The 17,520-nt window shown below is 33.9% G+C and overlaps 1 protein-coding gene across 3 annotated transcripts in view; it reads right to left on the bottom strand.

The window, feature by feature from the left end:
- Window positions 1-1,102: 1,102 nt before the first annotated feature.
- LOC138691955 (zinc finger protein 431-like) overlaps window positions 1,103-17,520 on the bottom strand; it is a 43,278-nt gene continuing 26,860 nt past the window's right edge. For 2 of the 3 annotated variants that reach the window (XM_069814626.1, XM_069814627.1), the window contains 3 exons: window positions 13,510-13,647; window positions 13,252-13,334; window positions 8,970-10,665 (listed from right to left, as the gene is read on the bottom strand). In XM_069814626.1, coding sequence (XP_069670727.1) covers window positions 9,156-10,665; window positions 13,252-13,334; window positions 13,510-13,647 — 1,731 coding nt within the window. In that variant the 3' untranslated portion in view covers window positions 8,970-9,155. Of the gene's footprint in view, window positions 3,437-8,969; window positions 10,666-13,251; window positions 13,335-13,509; window positions 13,648-17,520 lie in introns of those variants that run through there. The other variant, XM_069814628.1, reaches the window with a different exon arrangement.

Below are 17,520 nucleotides of genomic sequence, written 5' to 3'. Positions count from 1 at the left end.
AGCGGACATAATATGAGAAATCAATGACACTTAGGTCAGTTTCATAATTACAACCAAGTGTACTGCTCCCTTATCGGAACCTGCATTATCGACTCTTAACGGATGATGACTAGCACCCTTGTCTCAATTATGTCGTATGAATTTTCTGCACAGTATTCCCTGTCACAAAATTTAACTTACCTACCTTTGTAAATAAATCTACAAATCAGTCACTTTTCCTTTTTTTGACAAATGTAGTGCCGCATCAGCTATGCAGATAATCGCTCTCCATGGTTAAACCAGCGAATAGGGATTATAAAGAATGGACACTGAGCGAATTTTCCTGTGTTTTGTTTCTCTATGCGCCAGCGTTTAGTTCTACTTTCAAGCGCTAGAGGTTAGTGTAATCCAGCATAGGCTAAGATAATAATTGAGAATAGAGTTGAGACACACGATTCAAACATCGCCTACCTTATTGCATAATCCAGTAACGCTTTTCTTCAAATAAATTCAAGTTAACATCTTTTCCTTATTTCTCAGTGACGAACTAGTTGCAATAATAATATTTGAAAGTGCTGTGCATCGACTGGGGTGGTTGTTTTTTGACTTCCAGACCAGTGCAGTTTGAAATGTTGGCAAACAAAGAAACAAATGCTAGGGTAGTGATAACAATAAACAAATGCTAGGGACGCGATAAAATTAAACAAATGCTAGGGGACGCGATAAAATTGTGCGATAAGCAGCCATGACTGGTTGAAAGACGTCCTTTCGTACCGTTTTATTGGTCAAAAGTAGTGTGACGTAGTAAAAGTGTAATAGTCAATGTAAATTAATGTTACAATATAAGTGTGTGTCGATGGAATTATGTCCGCGGTCGTACTAACGTTCATTGTTGATGTATTATAATCTAAATGCGTGTTGGTGATAAAAAAAAAAACAAGAAAATAAATGAAAATAAAATGGTTGCAGTCTTTGGCAATCTTTACGGTGTCAAATTCATTGTAAACAGCTGTTTTGTGATTCCATAAATGTTGCAGTTTTGTTGAAGATTCGGAATGCCTGCTATACGTCAAAACTACCTATAATTTGTAGGTGCATATAATCACTTTGTTGGTTTTCAAGGTTTGTTTATTAATATTATTTATTTTGTAATAAATTAGGTATAAACATGTTCCTTTTCACTTCGTATTTACAGGATTTAAAGTTCACTGAGTTTACGCTAATTGACACATACATGTACTTAATAGATAATGTTGCGTTTTGTTCCGTATTATGTTTAAGGTATGTTTTTTCATTTTTTCATAGACTTTTTTGCTTGGCTTAACTGTATTTACAGCCTCATACTTTTATTATTATAGCTATGTCAATAGTTTCTTCTGTTTACATTTTATTTTAGGCCTATTTGCATAATTTACATTCTTAGCTTGTTTTCTATAGTTATAGACTTTTTAAAATATAATTTTAAATAAATATAACTAATTTAGGATAACAGAATTATTGTGGTGACTGGCCAGGTTCAAACTAAAACTGGCTTCCTGGACATCTGAAATATTTATAGAAAAGCACGACATAATCACATGAAATTAAAATGCATATGATATCCTACACCTTTCACGTCACAGATGAAACACCATTAAGTCGCAAAACATTGTCAATTTGCTAGCCACAAATTTGTTAACTGAATGGAACTTAAGAATACTGCGTAGGAACTTACGTCTATATTGTATTATTGATTTTATTATTTTCGGTGCAAGGAATATCTTTTTTATTTATTTACCTTCGTACTATCAATAAAAACATGTTTTTTTGTAATTATTTTAAGTGGCAGCCTTTGTATGCAAGTAGCCTACTTACGCCGTATTCTGAAGTATAGCTACTTGATTGCAATAAAACACTATTTTCGAACCCGTAATAATTTACATCACTACTCTGAATCTTGATCTTACCTTTGTGCATGAAGTAATATTGAAAAAATACGCGTTACGTATAACGAAAGCAATGAGCAAACACAATATCACTTTAAAATCTCCCGCCTCCACTCTGCGCTGCCAAAACTACCCATGCTCCGGCTTGTAACTAAAGAAGGCTCTTCCACTAGTCAAAATTTCATTTGAAAGTACGTCATGCACACGAGTGAAACTGCATTGGATTCGAAAGGCTTATTGAATTACCCGGCAAGCTTTGCCTTTCAGATGCTAAAACTTGGAAAATACATAAATAATATTTCAATGTCTTCTACATAGAATGCCGGCGTACATGTCTATATAAAGACGAAGACTGCGAAAAACACATTCCACACATAGTACATTTGAATGGTTTTTCGCCAGTATGTGTGCGCGCATGACTTTCTAGAATTCTCGATTGTGAAAAACACTTTCCACAGACATCGCACTTGAATGGTTTATCAGTATGATCACGTACGTGAGCTTTTAGCCGTCGCGACTCCCAGAAACACTTTCCACAATAATTGCATTTAAATGCTTTTTCACCGGAGTGTTGGAGTCCATGTCTCTTCAAGTTCAAAGAATTCGAAAAACTCTTTCCACAAACATCGCATTTGAATGGTTTCTCGCCCGTATGCTGTCGTATATGGCATTTCAGAGTTCCCAGCTGCGTAAAACATTTCCCACATTCCTTGCAAGTGAATGGCTTTTCCCCTGTATGCACGAGTTCATGTCTTTTAAGATGTTCAGGCCTAGAAAAACATTTCCCACACACATCACATTTGAATCGCTTTTCGCCAGAATGAGAGATTGCGTGGCTTTTCAAATGTCCCACTTGGGTAAAACACTTTCCACAGATATCGCACTTGAATGGTTTTTCACCAGTGTGAAGCCGTGCATGTATTTTTAAATGCCGCGACTCCCAGAAATATTTTCCACAAACATCGCATGTGAATGGGTTTTCGCCCGTGTGCTGACGAGTGTGTTTCTTCAGATTTGACGAATTCGAGTAACACTTTTCACATAAATCACATTTGAAAAGTTTCTCGCCCGAATGCAGCTGTTCATGGCGTTTTAGTTTTGCAAACTGTGCGAAAGATTTGACACACACCTTGCATTTGAAAGAATTCTCGCCTGTGTGCGTAAGTACATGCTTTTGAAGATGTCCGATTCTCAAAAAACACTTCCCACACACGTCGCATTTCAATTGTTTCGAGCCCCTATGACTCTGCTGTTCACATGTGCCGGACGGGGAAATGTGCCTAATGTTACTTTTGCTTGAACGGTCGTCTGTTTCATTACTATTTGAAGATTCAGTTCTGTGGGCGGAAGATTCTTTATTTAAATTCCATTCCCTTGTCAACTGTTTCTTGTAACAGTAAGAATCAATAGAGATGTCGCAGGCATGTTTTTCTGAGGAACAGTGACACTTCTTAATCTGACCTCTCGTAATGTCAACTTCATGAGAATTATCGGCAAGTTGTGATAATGTATTCTCATGTGTAACTGAAACGCTGGGAAAAAGTATAACGTCAGTAACAAGTCACAAATAAAAAACACAGAACAATAAATTATCACATAGATGAATATGATAATCTAGATTACGTCGCATGCTGACAAAATCAGTTTTCATTTAAATGACGTATTTGAATTTGGAACTCTTAATGACTCAAGAAAAGACTATCAACATAACTTTTACCCTAAATCATGTAATAAAAAAGGACAACATACAAAACTATACCAAATTTCTAGGACTTTTTATAGACTCCAGTTAAACATGGCAAGAACATATTGAATATATATGCACAAAATTATCAAGAGTTATATATTTATTAGGCCTAAAGAAATTACTGACGTGCGTTTCTCAAAATTATTTAAGATGTGCCTACTTTTCGTTCTTTCAGTCGATAATTAGGTATGCCTTAATTTTCTGGGGAAATGGTAGCAAATTGGGAGTGTCTTGATTTTGCAAAAGAACGCCATTAGAATTCTATGTCAATCAAACGATCTTGAACATTGTCGACCACTTAAAAAAAATCAGATATTAACTGTCATAAATTTATATATATATATATATATATATATATATATACGACCTAGTCCTTTACACTCGACAAAATATAGACAATTACTCATTAATAGCCAATATACATGATCATGAAATTAGAAATAGTGAACAAATTAATATTCCATACTGCAGATTACATAAAACTAGTACAAATTTTTCTGTCATGGGGATGAAATTATATAATAAGCTTCCCAGTCAATATTATAAGTTACCAACCAATAGTTTCAAAGCTAGATTTCATAATTGGCTTTTAATTAATCCTTTCTACTCTATAGACGAGTTTCTTAACATAAATTCATACGAAATTTTTTTTTAATCAATAAAGCTATTTACATTTAGTTTCAATTATAACATTAAGAGTGAAGTGTTTTCATTAATTTTAGAGTTTCAAAATGTTTTGTGATTTCATTGTAATTAAACTTTACTGTTTTCAATTATGTGTATTTTCAAATGTATGTTGTGACGAAGCCTATCACTGTATGTTTAATGGCTTAATAAATTGAATTGAATTGAAACATAATCCGCTGTTTTTTCAGTCGATAATTAGGTATGCCTTAATTTTCTGGGGAAATGGTAGCAAATTGGGAGTGTCTTGATTTTGCAAAAGAACGCCATTAGAATTCTATGTCAATCAAACGATCTTGAACATTGTCGACCACTTAAAAAAAAAATCAGATATTAACTGTCATAAATTTATATATATATATATATATATATATATATATATATATATACGACCTAGTCCTTTACACTCGACAAAATATAGACAATTACTCATTAATAGCCAATATACATGATCATGAAATTAGAAATAGTGAACAAATTAATATTCCATACTGCAGATTACATAAAACTAGTACAAATTTTTCTGTCATGGGGATGAAATTATATAATAAGCTTCCCAGTCAATATTATAAGTTACCAACCAATAGTTTCAAAGCTAGATTTCATAATTGGCTTTTAATTAATCCTTTCTACTCTGTAGACGAGTTTCTTAACATAAATTCATACGAAATTTTTTTTTAATCAATAAAGCTATTTACATTTAGTTTCAATTATAACATTAAGAGTGAAGTGTTTTCATTAATTTTAGAGTTTCAAAATGTTTTGTGATTTCATTGTAATTAAACTTTACTGTTTTCAATTATGTGTATTTTCAAATGTATGTTGTGACGAAGCCTATCACTGTATGTTTAATGGCTTAATAAATTGAATTGAATTGAAACATAATCCGCTGTTTTTTGTTTGCGATCTATGAACTGCATTGAGTGCAGGTGTACTTACAACCATTACAAAGTTACACGTTCTTAAAAAGTGCATTTTGTTTATTGCTTGCATTTGTTTTTTTCCTCCCTTCTGTACTGTGACGAAACCTATCACTGTATGTTTAATGGCTTAATAAAATGAATTGAATTGAATTGTATATATAAATGTTGATAATGTCAATGCACTCACAGAAAGGGTTAAAACAAATGAGTTCGTTCAAGGATATAAAAAGTACTGATTGCAGTGTAGCATTTGCTACTTTGAAAGAAATCGTTATCAAACAATAATCCAACATTTACAATGTTAAAGATGACGTGAATGAGACATTACGATCTCTCACGTTCAATTAATCCTGAATTGTCATCTGTTGTGTCAAATGTGTCTTGGTTCCTTGTGCTTCTGTTGGCTCAGAAAGGTTTTAAGTTTTTCTCACTGTGTAGGCTAATTTAAATGTTAATTACCTTAGACGCAGAATGAAAGAAAATAATATTGTCACTTCTGCTATCCTTACATTCCACAAATAAAACAGCAGATATTATATAATACAAATGTTTTTTTATGCTCGACCATGCCGAAATGTAGTAATTATACACCTGGTAGTAGACCTTTAATGGACCTCATTAAAGTACACCTCCTCATTGAAGGTCAGGTCTTTCAGCCAATGACGACTCAGGTTACACCTGTTCAGCCAATGGCAGGTCAGCTTTCTACCGTTATAAAACCGCAAGTATCGATTATTCTCGGATATGCAATCGAAAAAGAATTAGCGAAAAGTCACGGAGGCTGGAAATCCAATACTGTCGCAGAAGGTTATGTTCTGTTACTATAATAATTAGCGTTAATTGTAAATAATATTCAAATAAATTCAATTTGTCATCTCGTTTTTCAATGTCTAATTTAATTTTAATGTTATCTCTGTAGGTTCTTATGGCCTAGCAACGTCAATGTGCACATCTGTTCCTCGGAAAAAATCAATACTTTCGCGTCTGCGCACATCTCACAACATACGGGACATTGGCCAAGGTCAGATACAAAGAAAATTAATAATATCAAGTTAGAAATATGGTCGAGCATAAAAAGTCGTATGAAACTCGCCTATAATGGCAATCAAGAAGCTGGTATGAAGCTGGCATAATGTACTATTGTTATAATGTTGTGTTTGATTTTAGTATGTACAATAAATTGTTGTATAAAATATCTTTTTTAATATTATTATGACGCCTCATACATAATATAAGGTTATTTTTCACGTAAAAACCGCTTTCCAATTCATACGAAATTAATGCGATTATCTTAGTAATAATTAGCGATAAAACGCTAAATATATTGTTTTCATAACGATTTTTTTTTTCGAAATTAATACGAAATTCTGTGGTCTCTAGCCCATAATATAAGTTATTCGTCGCAGTTTATGCAGAGTCGTATAATAACCGATTAAAAGAATTACTCGTCGACTGCAAAACAAAGCAAGTAAATACAGAACAACTAGGGCACATTAGTTCAACGAGACACGAGCCACGCCGCCTTTTATTTTACACAGTAGAGGGATTCTATAACACAATTAACCTGAAAACGCCTCTTTCTCATCTCTTTCTCATCGGGCACTAAGTTTCGCTCCCTTATTATATTACATTAATAGGGATATGATGATAGGGACGGGATTAATCTTGCTCAGGATAGGGACCAATGGCGGGCTTATGTGAGGGCGGCAATGAACCTCCGGGTTCCTTAAAGCCAGTAAGTAAGTAATACAATTCGTTACAAAACGCAACAAATTTAAGTAATTTGAAAAGGTTTCACCTACAATAGGAAAGCTACTCATGTGTCTCTAGGTATTCCAGAAAGAGTAAAACAACTTTTCTCCGGAGGAAAAAATGTCATATAAACATGTGTCCTAGGGTCGAATTCATAGTCGTCACTTATAAAATGAGGAAACACTTAAGTAATGAGCATTTCCTTAGCACTTATTTCAGATCGTATTGCAGAGACGCTACTCATTCATATGCCCTGAGCATTCCCTTGACATCGAAAGAAATATGGCAACATGGCTAGACGTGAGCGCTTTCCTACATTCAATTGTTTTCCAGCGCCTTCAAATTGTTAAATCGGCATTACTGTCATACACAAATACAGAAGTAAATATTATACAGCTAAAACGTATACAAGATGTCCAGAAAGCATTTTACAGAAAAGAAAGGAGTGAGCTAAGATAACTAGTTACGAAATATGGAGATATCGTCGAAAGTAAAAAAAAAATTGATAATTCTTCTCTCCAAAAGAAGAAAGTGACATGCAACAAAATTGCAGTTGAGTTTAATGCAGACTCCAGAAATATTCCTGTAAGTAAATCATTTTCATTTATTTTTCAGTTATTTTTATGCTAAACAAAGTGGAAATGATATAATTACGCAAATTTTAACAGCTTATTCTTTGGGTAGAATACAAACAAAAATGCAAATAACACTTTGTTGGGACATGAACACTTTTCCAAAAAAAATGCCACTTAAATCTACCTGAAACGCTGCTGTATCATAAAATCTCAAAGCAACCAGTACTTTCAGCAGTGGCGAAATCGATAAGCCTCATGGTTGTATTGTGAATTGAAATGGGAGACACCAGAATATCCACAACAGTGTTCTTGTCGAAACGGTATCTCCTCTTAAATTCTTGATCATTATACATCTCTAAAGGGTTTTCCATATCTCTGATATATCTTTTGCTTGCCGAAACTCATTTTCATTTTAATTACAGAACTCAATAAATTAAATTAAATCATAATCATCATCTACTGTATACTGTATCAGCTGATTACAATGTATATGAGGAAAGACTTGAGTAAGCTGACAAGCTACCTTATTTGAATAAGTGTTCACTTCAGTGGGATTTATGAATTGGAAATTATTATAAGAAACTGCTTAAGTATTTCATTACGATAAGTGTTGACTATGAATTCGGCCCCTGATCTCAGTATTTCCATAGTTACACTAATTTGAAGTTGTTAGTAAAATATTATTTTCTTTAGTTTTATGGATAAAAGAATATTACAAATACATAACAAAGTATTCGGAAGTATCATTTCATTAAATAGTTAGTGTTCTCAAGCCAGAAATAGAGTGTTAATCCTTCGTATAGATTTTATTTTATTTTATTTTTTTTTTTTTCAATTTTGAACTAAAGATGGCATTATTCTTACGCACTTATCACAAAACATGTTACAAATCATACGACTTTAGGGACTTGATTCTTTAGTTTAATTATGTATCCTGATGTACAGTTTTGAAGAATGTATAAGAGTGGCGTCATTTGTAACAATTATTGTTATAAATACGTAATAAAAATGTAATTTTGCAGTAAAAAATCGAAAAAAAAATATGTACGAAGCAACTATGGATTTCAAAACACATCTTCAGCTTTAGAATATTAGCTAATAAGGAAATGATGCACCTGAATAGTTCATTCTTTATCTGTAATATTCTTTTAGTCTTAATACTAAAGAATAATGATATTTTACAAGGAAATTCAAATTAGTGTAACTCTGAAAATATTGAGAGTAGGACAAATGTATACATGACCTTTTTTGTTCAAAATGTCTTCGCAAATAAGCTCCGTAAGGGACGGTAAATTCTCGTGAATCAAGCAGTGTTTCATGCATACCAAATATAGCGTTAGGACACATAAAAGTAAAATCTGGTTACTAGTAAATGGTTTAATAATAATAATAATAATAATAATAATAATAATTACCAGGTTTTGCGTTTCGATATATACTAGTGTAATCTTTAAAGTAGTTTCTGTCAAGGTAACTGAGAAATATGGTCTTATTTATATACCAAAGAACACAGACATCACACTCTAATGACTTCACGTTTTCAGAGATGTCCCCATATGACAAATAAAATTCAATAGGCATCACAATCTAATAAGTTCTCACTTTTGTGCTGACATCTATGTTTCTTTAAATTTTGCAATTTCGAAAAACATTTGCCACACATGTCACATTTGAATGGCTTCTCGCCAGAATGAAGACGGGCATGAGATTTCAGATTTTGCAATTGCGAGAAACACGTTCCACAGAAATTGCATTTATAAGGTTTTTCGCCAGAATGCACCCGTAAATGAGTTTTAAGAGAAGTCGATATGGAGAAACACTTTCCACAAACATTACATTTAAATGGCTTCTCACCTGTGTGTACGCGTAAATGTTTTTTTAACATTCCCGAATTAGAGAATAACTTTTCGCAATAGTTGCATTTGAAAGGTTTTTCGCCAGTATGAAGGCGAACATGGGTTTTGAGGTATCCCAAATCCGAGAAACATTTCCCGCACACGTGACATATGAATGGTCTATCACCTGTGTGAAGACAAGAATGGCTTCTGAGAAGTTCGGAACGCGAGAAAAATTTATCACAAGCATTACATTTGAATGGTTTTCCGTCTTTGTGAACGCGAGAATGTCTCTTAAGAACTCCTGAATCAGAGAAACACTTGCCGCAAGTATCGCATTTGAACGGTTTATGGCCCGTGTGTACAAGTTTATGTCTCCGTAGACTTCCTAGAAGTGAGAAAAACTTTGAACAGACATCACATTTGAAAAGTTTTTCACCTGTGTGCATTAACGAATGTCTTTTCAGAGTTCCAGAACGCGAAAAACATTTTTCACAAATCTCACACTTGAACGGTTTCTCCCCTGTATGCTGACGTTCATGAGCCTTCAGAGTTCCAGATGACGAGAAACACATTTCACAAACTTGGCATTTAAACGGTTTTTCCCCTGTGTGTTGTCGAGAATGAATTTTCAGATCACCAGAGCGGGCGAAACACTTTTCACAAACGTCACATTTAAATGGTTTGTCGCCTGTATGTTTTCGCGTATGTATTTTGAGTTCTCTCGAACGCGAAAAACACTTTTCACAATTCTCGCATTTAAATGGTTTTTCACCCGTGTGCACGAACATATGGCTTTTAAGATGCCCAGTCTCTGAAAAACACTTTCCACAGACATCGCATTTAAATGGCTTCAAGCCTGTATGTACGCGTTTATGGTTCTTCAGGTGTTGGGAACGAGCGAAACACTTCTTACACACATCACACTGGAACGGTTTCTGGTCTTTTATATGACATTTGAGAGACAAAGAATTTCCACGAACATTGCTCAAAGTATTACACTTGTATGAACAGTCAGAAATTTTACTGGGAATTGAACATTCGGAATTCTCCCTTCGAGACTTATCGATTAAACTCTCAGTCTGTGTGGACAGTTTCTCTAAATTAGACCATTTGTTGTGAGCTAAGCTGGCAGATTTCACTGACGACACCGTATTGTTTCGTCCGTGACCCAACACCAGATCTTCCTCATGGGTAAAATCATCGCAATGTGATTTCACTACAGTCTCATTGGTAGCTGCAATGCTAAGACGAAAATCCATCATGAGGTTATAAAAGTGAAAGTAGACGAATAAATAGAAACACACGATCAACGTCCACATGAATTTCTAGCATAAATCTCATCTAGAGGTTAGATATCAATAGTAGATTTCAGGTTTCCATTCAATGTATAGTGAGGAAAATTGAATTATATAATTTTGCTGATATAATATCTCTGACGAAAATATATATCAAATTGGACTCCTCAAAGTCTAGGAGATTGGACAAAGATGGAAGAGACTGGGACATTTGTAAAGGCATTTTATTTCAACGCAGTTCTAACATGGCATTCCTTTGTGCAAACCTTCATTGAATTTTTCAGATATTTTCTCTACATTATGCAATTACTACGGTACTGAACAATCCTCGTACAACGATAAAATTGTACTGATCAATCCTTGTACAAAGATAAAAACGTACTGAACAATTCTGGTACAATGATAAATACGTACTGAAAAATCGTCGTACAACGATAAAATCGTACTGAACAATTCTGGTACAATGATAATATACGTACTGAACAATCCTCGTACAATAAAAACGTACTGAACAATTCAGGTACAATGACAAATACGTACTGAACAATTGTCGTACAACGATAAAAACGTACTGAACAATTCTGGTAAAATGATAAAATATGTACTGAACAATCCTCGTACAAAGATAAAAACGTACTGAACAATTCTGGTAGAATGATAAATACGTACTGAACAATCCTCGTACAACGATAAAACGTACTGAACAATTCTGGTACAATGATAAAATACGTACTGAACAATCCTCGTACAACGATAAAAACGTACTGAACAATCCTCGTACAACGATAAAAACATACTGAACAATTCTGGTAAAATGATAAATACGTACTGAACAATTCTGATACAATGATAAATACGTACTGAACAATTCTGGTACAACGATAAAAACGTACTGAACAATTCTGGTAAAATGATAAATACGTACTGAACAATTCTGGTACAATGATAAATACGTACTGAACAATCCTCGTACAACGATAAAAACGTACTGAACAATTCTGGTACAACGATAAAAACGTACTGAACAATTCTGGTAAAATGATAAATACGTACTGAACAATTCTGGTAGAATGATAAATACGTACTGAACAATCCTCGTACAACGATAAAAACGTACTGAACAATCCTCGTACAACGATAAAAACGTACTGAACAATTCTGGTACAACGATAAAAACGTACTGAACAATTCTGGTAAAATGATAAATACGTACTGAACAATTCTGGTACAATGATAAATACGTACTGAACAATCCTCGTACAACGATAAAAACGTACTGAACAATTCTGATACAATGATAAAATACGTACTGAACAATCCTCGTACAACGATAAAAACGTACTGAACAATCCTCGTACAACGATAAAAACGTACTGAACAATTCTGGTACAACGATAAAAACGTACTGAACAATCCTCGTACAACGATAAAAACATACTGAACAATTCTGGTACAATGATAAAAACGTACTGAACAATTCTGGTAAAATGATAAAAAAACGTACTGAACAATTCTGGTACAATGACAAAAACGTACTGAACAATTCTGGTACAATGACAAAAACGTACTGAACAATCCTCGTACAACGATAAAAACGTACTGAAGAATTCTGGTAAAATGATAAAAAAACGTACTGAACAATTCTGGTACAATGACAAAAACGTACTGAACAATTCTGGTACAACGATAAAAACGTACTGAACAATCCTCGTACAACGATAAAAACGTACTGAAGAATTCTGGTAAAATGATAAAAAAACGTACTGAACAATTCTGGTACAATGACAAAAACGTACTGAACAATTCTGGTACAACGATAAAAACGTATTGAACAATCCTCGTACAACGATAAAAACATACTGAACAATTCTGGTACAATGATAAAAACGTACTGAACAATTCTGGTACAATGATAAAAAACGTACTGAACAATTCTGGTACAATGACAAAAACGTACTGAACAATCCTCGTACAACGATAAAAACGTACTGAAGAATTCTTCTACAACCATAAAAACGTAACTATCAGTTTTTCAATTAGATATTTTTTTTTTCATCATTAGAAGTAATGCTAAGATATCTGATGACTTCATCTGATTTGATGCAAGACATTTCTTGTCCATCGATCAAGGTAAGGGAATCAAAGTAGAGACATTCTTTACGTAGGTGTATAACATTACTTTTATGCGGGTTTACTTCAAGACCAATTCTAGCTAAGGAATGCATAGTCAGTGATGTCAATTCTTCGGCCATATGTCAACAATAAGGAAAGACTCAGCATTTCAAAAACAGCAAACACTAGTGAACACCTAAGTCGCTGTATTTGTACATGTTTTGTACTTCTAAATACATTCACATATCTATCAAAGTCGCTAATGCTACCAGAGTCATATGTGTACTAGAACACTGTAAGTGGAGGAGAAATCAGACTTTGTTTCCTACACTTTGTGATAACACGTAATAATCCCAGACATAATCACTTAGCTTGACCACAAAACCACGTAAAAATTGAATTATATCAACATCACACTCACCTCTCTGTAAAGACTTCGTAATCCTCCGATTTTATTTCTAGCGCATTCTCCTCTTTTACAGTAATGACGTCAAATGCGTCTTCCTGAAAATAATAAATATGAGGGGGAAGGTTGTTGTAGGTAAACTGAATATATGAGGAACAATGAACTGTAGGGTGTTTGTTGTTTGAACTCTAATTCGGTAATATGCAACAAAAATGAACACGAGTACAATACAAAGCGACACTTTTATCAATAGAATCAAGATCCTTCACTCACCTTTGGTTCACACTTCACAGCCGGAAATTTAATTCGCTCTTTACATTCCTCAATTTTAACTTCGCATGAGAGTGAATTCTTGGTGTTCTTGCCCTCCACTGTTGTCGGAGAAGCATGTGAAGAGAATAAGTTCCAGTCCTGTAGAATGCAATATAAACTTGTGATTAATTATTGTTTGTTGGAAGATGAATTCACTAGTTGCAACTCTCGACTTTGGGTGTATTAATCGATACATCACGGAATATTCTCCATGCATATGTTATTAGCAGGGAACGGATTTATATGGACTAAAAATATATGAAATATGTAAATATATATGTAGTTATTTTTACCAAAATATGGAATTAAATATGGATTTTTACCAAAATATGGAATTAAATATGGACTTAAAATTATAAAAAAATGACTATGTACGTTAAATATTGGTACATTTTAATCAAACTAAACAAAAAATATAATGGACGTACCTTATCTTCCAATGTAGTTTCAACAAAACACAATTTTTATTGTCTGTTACCATAACAATAGGTTACAAACATTTCTTTCAAGTGCTGAAAAGTGAATCTTCTTCTATTGTCTCTGAGGATAGATTTATACTGACTAAAAGAGCGTTCGACGTCACAAGAAGTAACTGGTACATAATTCAATTTCACAATGTCTGCTGGGGATAAGTCCAAGTTAATCTTCACTGTTGATTCACCACTCATCACAGCAACAACCTTTTGTAGTTCTTCATATCCAGGGTTTTTTGAAAGTACAGTGTCCACCTTAGCTCTTACTGCATCTGCAACTTTACCTCTACCACGGTTCAGTTGTTCCACAGTACTATTTATAATTTCAAAACTTTCAGATAGTGAAAGGTGCCTATTTTGGAGACTTTTGAGCGTTTTTATGATGCATGAAAATGTATGCTGAATGTGAGCTAAGTCATTCTTCACACTTATGTCACAGGTAACTGTTTTCGCAGTATCAATTGAGACTGCATCTTCAGAGTCCAATGCAAGGAGAACATTGTTAATAGAGTCTATATGTTCGGCATAATATTCAACTGCTTCTAGCCATGTACCCCATCTAGTTAAAATTGGCTTTGGTGGCAATGGAATTTCAGGGTACATTTCTTTCAACACGTTAACTCTACTGGGAGCTTTGAGAAATACTTTTTTCACTGATGAAATCAACAAATCTACTTTAGGGAAATTGTCTCTGACCACTTCTGCCACACGATGAAATGCATGCGCCACACAAGTAAAATGAGTCAATTTAGGATATACAACAGATAATGCTTGTCCAGCTTTGACCATATAAGGGGCAGCATCGCTAATAAAGAATAACACATTATCGTACATAATACCCTTTGGCCACAGGATACCCATAGCTTCGTTGAACAGTTTAACTATAGTTTTGTTATTGCACTTTTCTAGAACATCACAATGTAAAAGAATTCGTTCAGAATATTGTTCACTTAACAAACCGATAACTACATTACCAACAAGTCTACCTTCTTTGTCGGGAGTCTCATCAATGGAAACCCAAATTGAACTATCTTTAATTTCATCTCTTATCTTCTGTATTGTCTCATCGTAGATGGATGGAGCATACGTCTTCCTAAGTGTTGACTCATCCGGGATTGTATGTTGAGTATATTTTTCAAGGAATTCCCTGAAGACCTTATTCTTTAGTTTGTAGAGAGGAATATCAGCAGAGATGAGAGAACGGCACAGGTCGATGTTAAACTCAGATCTTACATTCGATGTTGTTGGTTGTGTTAAAAACAATTGTCTCTGCTTGGAATTTAGTTGTTTGTTGGCCTGATGTTTACTAGTTGTAATGTGTTGTTGCACCAGGAACTTTTGTGTAGATGATACTGCACACTGACACAAATTACAAAATAATATTTTATTGTCAGTTGATAAACCATCTTCTTTAAATTCTGAAATGTAACTTGTTAGTTTTGATTTTAAATTGACTGAATGACGTACTTTTGGCATATTTACCGTCTTTATAGTATGATTTACAAAACTGAACCTATGTGTACTCTGACTGGCATTTAACTGTTGAGCTGCACAACTGAAGTCTGTTAAAAATTTTAAATTAAATTAATACAGTTTTGTAACTTACTTTCCCATTGTTGATAGGACTGCTAATTTTCAAATAACTCTGATGTTAAAGGGATTACTGAACATGTGTTTAAATCTCTATTGTTGAAATGTATTTTTAAAAGTTAATGGAATTTTGTTTTGTTTTATTGTTAAACCTAATATAATATGGACTGTTTTATATGAAATATGGAAAATATATGGAAATTAACGAAAATATGTACTAAACTCTAAAATATGGAAAAATATGGAAAATAAAAGTAGGATTTTTCAACCCTACACATTGTGAAACATAAAGATAATGCAAAATATAAATTATATTAGCTTTATAAGTAAATATGTATTTACATATAAATCCTTTCCCTGGTTATTAGTTATTACCATATAGTATTCCTCTAGACAAAATATACAAAGAAAGATAAAACCACTGTCATTAGCGGCGGTTTGAGGCCTATTTGCAAGTTTTCACAGCCATCTTTATTATATTATTTTAATTGAATTGAGACTGAAATTATACTCCACAAATAGCATTCCAATTAATACATAATGAGTAGCAATTTCCTCATGGGTCTCTGCAATTATTAACTGATACAGAACTCAATTAACAATTTCTGTCACCCAAAAGACGAACTTATTATTCTTTTTCTTCTTGTTCCTGAGGGCATAGATAAGGACAAAAGCACATGCGTCCTTTAAACTAGAAATCATCGTAGGAGACAACACAGGGTGATCAGATTCACGACACTGATGTCTGATTCCCTGAACTTATTTGTATGGATACCAAGGGAGAACAGAGGGCCCCATGGACATGTACCATGTGCAATTGATATGCTATGATTGTCACAACATCAGTATCCATCATGGCGTCCCTGTATTCAGGTCACACCGTAAGGTCCGTAAAACACTTGCAGTTTTCGCCAGCGAGAAATGTGTTGCGAGAAAATTAAAAAATTGATAACATGGATTGAAATGGACGTCCACACACTGGAAGAGATTCTCGCTCGAAGCAAAAACCTCGCGCGAGTTTCTCGCTGGAATCGGTAGCTCAGCGAATTTTCTTGACACATTTATCAAATATGTTTGACATTTATACTCTTTATGACGATTGAATGTAGAAAAAGATATCACAGGTGGCGATTAATTGTATTGTTTTTATTAGAAAATGAGAAAAGATGGCTGATAATTGCAGTCAGAAACTTATCGAACTTGTATGATGTCACCCGTAGGCCTATTTATATAATACACGGGATGAAAACTATAAAAACACGAAGCTTAAAGAAGAAATCTGGAGACAAATATCAGATTATCTGAAAATAAATAGGGCTATATTTTATTTTGATCAGATTTAATGGTAATGATTAAACATTTCAAATAATGTATCTATATGTCTTAACAGTTTACATAATTTTAATCAGAACATAGCAAACATCCTCTATCATATCATGAATGACAAAAAACTGTGGTCCATTGAACCTGAAATAACGCCTAAACGTATCATCATTCAAATCGAAACCAGTGTCCAAAACTCGCCCTTATTTTTGTAAGACACAATGTGATTTTCAGATATTTCTGGCTTTAATTTTAGGCCTACTTCTTCTTTTCATTAACAAAATATGTTCATGTAACTCCATTTCCTCATCATCTGAATACTCAGATTCAACATAGCGTTCGTACGTAATTTGTAAAGTACGTAAATATACTTACAGGTTGTATATTTAAATACGACAATATACGTAAATACATAACCTATAATATTCCCCCCAACGAGTGATTACTATAATCAGAAAAATGCTTTCTGCATGAAGGCAGTGCATAGATGATCATAGCGAGGTGGGATCTGTGATAGCGAGAACTCGCCAAGTGTGTGGAGGAAGGCTCTTCGCCTCTTTCTCGCAACACATTTCTCGCTAGCGAA

The sequence above is a fragment of the Periplaneta americana genome, chromosome 16 (genome assembly GCF_040183065.1).
Source record: "Periplaneta americana isolate PAMFEO1 chromosome 16, P.americana_PAMFEO1_priV1, whole genome shotgun sequence".
Taxonomy (NCBI): Eukaryota; Metazoa; Arthropoda; class Insecta; order Blattodea; family Blattidae; genus Periplaneta; species Periplaneta americana.
Note: the sequence above shows the minus strand (reverse complement) of the source record. Positions and strands in the feature narration are given on the sequence as shown.